The 3,991-nt window shown below is 36.4% G+C and overlaps 3 protein-coding genes across 3 annotated transcripts in view; all 3 read left to right on the top strand.

Annotated features, from left to right (window-relative positions):
* Positions 1 to 795: 795 nt before the first annotated feature.
* FDP41_006078 (uncharacterized protein) lies at positions 796 to 2,237 on the top strand (the record flags this gene model as incomplete). The annotated part of the gene is made up of 2 exons (XM_044709673.1): positions 796 to 1,192; positions 1,249 to 2,237. The coding sequence occupies 2 exons, from the start codon at positions 796 to 798 to the stop codon at positions 2,235 to 2,237; spliced, it is 1,386 nt and encodes a 461-aa protein (XP_044559624.1).
* Positions 2,238 to 2,335: 98 nt separating this feature from the next.
* On the top strand, positions 2,336 to 2,980 carry FDP41_006077 (uncharacterized protein; the record flags this gene model as incomplete). The annotated part of the gene is made up of 1 exon (XM_044709672.1): positions 2,336 to 2,980. The coding sequence occupies one exon, from the start codon at positions 2,336 to 2,338 to the stop codon at positions 2,978 to 2,980; it is 645 nt and encodes a 214-aa protein (XP_044559623.1).
* A 361-nt stretch (positions 2,981 to 3,341) lies between these two features.
* The window catches only part of FDP41_006076 (uncharacterized protein), a gene marked incomplete at both ends in the record, with an annotated part of 1,852 nt that continues 1,202 nt past the window's right edge, over positions 3,342 to 3,991 (top strand). The window contains one exon of the mRNA XM_044709671.1: positions 3,342 to 3,923. Coding sequence (XP_044559622.1) covers positions 3,342 to 3,923 — 582 coding nt within the window. The remainder of the gene's footprint in view (positions 3,924 to 3,991) is intronic.

Raw genomic sequence — 3,991 nt, 5'->3', positions numbered from 1 at the left:
AAAAAGATGGTGAAGATTATATACAGCTTTTGAGTTTGTTGTCGTGACGGGTTAGAATTAAAGGGTGATTTGCATATCCATGCAATTCATTATCCCATTTGATTCCGAGTTTTTCAAAATAGTAGTCATTGCGTTTCATCCATATTAAGTTCACCTGTTTGTATGCTTCTTTTGAAAAGATCTTATCCCACTTCGGTCCTAATCCGATTTTAGCCCCAAGTAATGCCCATACATCTGCATTCGCTCTGATTTTATCTATGATCTTTCTTACTTTTCTTTTCTTCTCCTTAGTGCAAGATTGGTTGGCAATACTGCATAGATTAATCCACATTGCTTGTCTCTCGGTCTTGTAATTAGGGCATTTCATTAGTATGTGGGTGAAGGTCTCTTTGTCACCACAGGTGCAGAGGTGGGTAAATTTCCTGTTAATTTTGTCAATATTACTAAATGTTTTCATGTCGTCAAGTCGGGCTCTCATAATCATGTTGATAGTTCTAAAGCCAATGCCCATACTTGGGTAAATCAGATTAAACTTTCTGTTCTTTGGTGGTAGATGTTTTGGAAGCATGAAAATATATTTTTCATTGTTGTCATGTTTTTTCTCATCTGCCAGTTGTTATCAAACTTGAACATTGTTCTAATTTCCTATGAGCCAGGCGAAGTCTTCTTAGCGCATACAGGATGTACAATTTCAGAAAATGTAGAAATTGTACATCCTTCCACCGAACTGTCTCATGATGAACATTCGATTTCTGAATTGATCTGTCACATTCCTCTATAAAACAAAAATAACCAATGTTCAGCATCAATCCCTCCAACTCCAAGCAATCGGTCGACGATGATGAAGACTTTGTGTTCAATTTGACTGACTTTGAATTCAACACCAATTTAGCAGAAACCATCCAAGAATCACGTCCCGATTTTTCAAAAAGCATTCAATATCAGCATCATGATGAGGTCTCCGATCATCATGCCAATCAACAACAACACCTCTCCGAAGACTATTGGCTCTACATTTCTGAATTTATTCCCTTGTACGATTTTAATAGATTTTCTTTGGTGTGTACAGCATTTGCTGAAATATTGACCTATAATCGGAGATATTTAGTGTTAAAGAAGATTTCAAAGGATTTCAAGAAAGTATTCATGAGCTCACCCGATTTAAATGCAGATTCAATTATTACATTAACTGGTACGTCATTGTGTTTTTCTCAATATTATTTATCCATGTACAAACTGATCAATCAGTGGAAAGATCCCCAAGTGACGATCCCAACTTCTCCAAAGCATTACAATTTGACATTTTTGACTTTTTAATTCGAACAGGAAAATATCAACGAAATTTATTCAGATATTTCAAACCAGATTATTATGATTCATCTTTTGAAATGAATGATGACATGTATCTTCGACCGCTTCAACAAGATGTCATTCTTGATTGTATTGATGATTTTAAGTACGCTCCTGCGAGGTTGCTTGATGACAAAGATTTCATCCTAAAGAAGGCATTTAAAGTATCTCGTGAAAGCCCAAATTGTTATATATTATTATCCACTCGATTAAGATCTGACAAGGAAGTAATGATCGCTGCAATGAAACACAATGGCGCCTTACTGAACAACTTACCTTATGGCGTGACGATTGACCATGACATACTCAAAGCTGCTCTTTCTTGTAATCTAAGCCGTAACCAACTTGTTTATCATCACTACAGTGGAGGTCTCGCATTTTCGAGACTCACTCGACATGTTCTGTATTATTATTTTTCGAGAGGTGAAATGATCGATCGAGAAATTTTACATTTCGCTCTCAAGAAAGAAAAACTGAGCGTGTTGAAAGAATTGGTAGAACTTACAAAACTACCAAAGGATATCATGCTTGATGCTTTGCAGGTTGCATTTTTCATTCTCAAAAATTACAAACTGGCCTATCAATTACTAGAAAAGTATTTTTATGCACATTGCATGGTAAATATGGAAAGGGGAGAAAATTCTTATTCTCTCGAACCCTATGCCTATTATTTTAATAACTTTGGTGAACCAATTGATGGCATGGAATTTTATCCACCATTCCGAAAGTGGAGCATGATGGAAGTTGTGGAACGCCTCACAGAGAAGGATCACGCATATTTTGCATTCTTTACTTGTTCAAAAACGCTTTCTGCTCCAACCATACTCTACATGATGAAATACATGAAGAGTGGCAGAATGACACCTGCCTTAGCAAAAATGTATTGACAAAGACATTGGAATCAAAATGTGTCGATGAAATTGCAAAGAAATTGGCTTTAGAACTTGTCACTTTTGCTTTCGGAGACAAGGTTCTTGTGAAAAAAATGATTTCAATGTATCCAGGCTTGTTTTCAAGCTTTCCTGAAGATTTAAAAACTGATTCAAGCATTATTCAAGCAAGCTTGCCTTATAGCTTGGCTCTTGTTCCTGAAAATGCAAGAACGGAGGAATTTTATTTACAGTTATGGAATAAGAAGGCAAGATTGTTTTTCAAATGGAAAAGAGAACATCCAAAAATGGTTCATGACGTTCTATTTTCAATCAATGCAGAAACTGGAAAATTAATTCTGAGGGACCATGTCACAAAATATTCAAATTTTTTACGTTATCTCTATACGAGTCATTTTGATGGAATTTCTAGTATTGAAGAGGTGATATCTCCTTCCCAAGTTGCAGCTCTAGTGAGGAGTTCAAAAACGGGATATATTCGATCCACTATTGGCTTTCCACATATGTCAAAAGATGAGGTTGCTATTGAGCTTGTCAAAAAGAGCGCCCATACACATTTTATGCTATTGAATAATGTGAATCCAGATCTTGTGGTTCCTTTGATTACCAAACAATTTATCATACATGTCACGTATACCTATAATTGTTATTTTTCAACTCGCCTGGTACATTTGCTTTGGGATAGGGACATGATTATCCTGAAAAAGATCTTTGAAAGAACTGAGAGAGAGATTAAATAAGGAAATTGCTGAATCTCTTGCTGAGCTAGTTCGAAATGAATTTGAAAAGTTGGTAGAACTTTCAAAGGCATGCCCTTCGAGTTTGCAATACTTTTCAAAAGAGATACAAGAACAAATTAATCAGGCATTGGAAAATCATTAAGAATCGTTGTGAATTTTATGGAAATTTACCAATAAGGTTGTATACTAACGTTCTTTTCTCGAGAATTAATAGATAGGATTAGTCACAAGTGTCTATTACCTCACAAAGAACAAGATACAATGTACCTGTTAAGAAAGAGCATTTGTATAATTCCGTTCATGATGTTCCCAAGAACTCGATTCGAAATCAATTCAATCCTCACCTTGAACATAAAAAAAAATGTTTCTTCGTCTCAAAAGCACTGCTTTGCCTAATGACAGCATTCGGGATGACAAGATTTCTCCCGAAACAACACCACACTCTCATCATGATTTCTCTCGACATGATTCTTCCTCTTCATCCTCCGTCATGATTACACTCTTTCTTGCTTCCGATACAGTTGAAAATGTGGTGGAATTCATACAAGACCAAGATCGTGAAATGGTTCAACAGGTATGCAGGTGCTTTCAAGAGGCTTGTCGTGTGGTGGAGAGACGCGAATTTCTCTACATGTGGCACGATGAGAATAGATGTTTACTAAAACCACTTTCGGAGCCTCCTGTCGATGAACAAGTCCTTTCTCAGCGAGAAATGGAATTGAAAACAAAATTTCCATTGTGTTTGAGAGAATTTCTGAAAATCACGAATGGAAGACCCTCATGGAGTGACGACGTACTTCATGTCAATAACCTTCTGAATCGTGTAGAGCTTTGGAAATATGATCACTCTCGAAAATTTATCATTTTAGGACTTTCCACTCAAAATTCCAATGCCTTGACTTTGGATCCCAAGAAGGGTGTGATTCGATTAAATCAGACACGCGTTCATTTCAAACATTTCGTGACCATGCAGAATCGTCCATTCCACTTCTCCCTCTACGACCAAGAAAA

This window comes from Naegleria fowleri, assembly GCF_008403515.1.
Source record: "Naegleria fowleri strain ATCC 30894 chromosome Unknown tig50, whole genome shotgun sequence".
NCBI lineage: Eukaryota > Heterolobosea > Eutetramitea > Acrasida > Naegleriidae > Naegleria > Naegleria fowleri.
This window is presented reverse-complemented; position numbering and strand designations above follow the sequence as displayed.